General features: G+C 37.3%; 1 protein-coding gene across 1 annotated transcript; it reads right to left on the bottom strand.

Annotated features, from left to right (window-relative positions):
• Positions 1–479: 479 nt before the first annotated feature.
• On the bottom strand, positions 480–868 carry LOC126474632 (uncharacterized). The gene is made up of 2 exons (XM_050102110.1): positions 728–868; positions 480–641 (listed from the first exon to the last, which is right to left on the bottom strand). The coding sequence occupies exons 1-2, from the start codon at positions 866–868 to the stop codon at positions 480–482; spliced, it is 303 nt and encodes a 100-aa protein (XP_049958067.1).

Genomic DNA, 868 nt, shown 5'->3' with positions numbered 1-868 from the left:
ACATAAAGCAACCAAAACAGTTCTCACTCTCGCCACTGCTGATTGAGTTGTGTGTCGTACAGTATTGCTATCTACATCTATTGTATACTCTGCAAACCATGTAAGGTGTCAAACATCACCAGTACACATGTATTTTAAGATAAACCACATATTTCTATCAGTTTAATCTAATTATGGTTTTCAGAACAAGACATGCAAACAATCTTGGAATGATTTGGTCAAATGAATTTATTACATGCATTACACAACTTTCATGTCCTTCCTTTTCGTGACCTTCTGCAGTCAGAGTAGGAACCCAAAGAACTCCTCAGTGTCCTTCGCAAAGTCAATGGCTGACTTTCTGTCAGAGGAATGCCAAGAAAGTCTTTTATTTTGAAGGACAGACTTCTTGGCAACTTTTTTTCTAATCTTCAGTGAGCCAAAGGTTTCATCCATGACAGAGACAGAACAATAAGAAAATCTTGAAGTCTTACAGCAGCTTAGTTTTGGTTTGTTGTATAAATGCAGAGTGAATTGAAGGCATCAAGGTACAGCAAATCATAAAATTCAGTAAGAGGCCTTCTTCTTGAATTTCTGGATGCGTTGTACAGCATGCTCATCTTATCAACTAGATGCATACCGTAATTCATATGTTTGTAGTACTACACGTTATTATTTCTGGTTTCTGTGGAGTTCCTGTATTGGCAACCATTTCTGCATTATTGTGCATTGCTGACATTAAAATCACCTTTTTCTTAGGCTTCAGCATGTAAGAAACCAATGTGCAAGTGGAGTGGAAGACACATTTTGAAAAATTTATTGGATTTCCTTTTGCCATGCGAAATTTCCTAGGCACTTCTCTTTCATCCTTCTGTACAATGGCAGCCAT

The sequence above is a fragment of the Schistocerca serialis genome, chromosome 4 (assembly GCF_023864345.2).
Source record: "Schistocerca serialis cubense isolate TAMUIC-IGC-003099 chromosome 4, iqSchSeri2.2, whole genome shotgun sequence".
In the NCBI taxonomy this organism is placed as follows: Eukaryota; Metazoa; Arthropoda; class Insecta; order Orthoptera; family Acrididae; genus Schistocerca; species Schistocerca serialis.
Note: the sequence above shows the minus strand (reverse complement) of the source record. Positions and strands in the feature narration are given on the sequence as shown.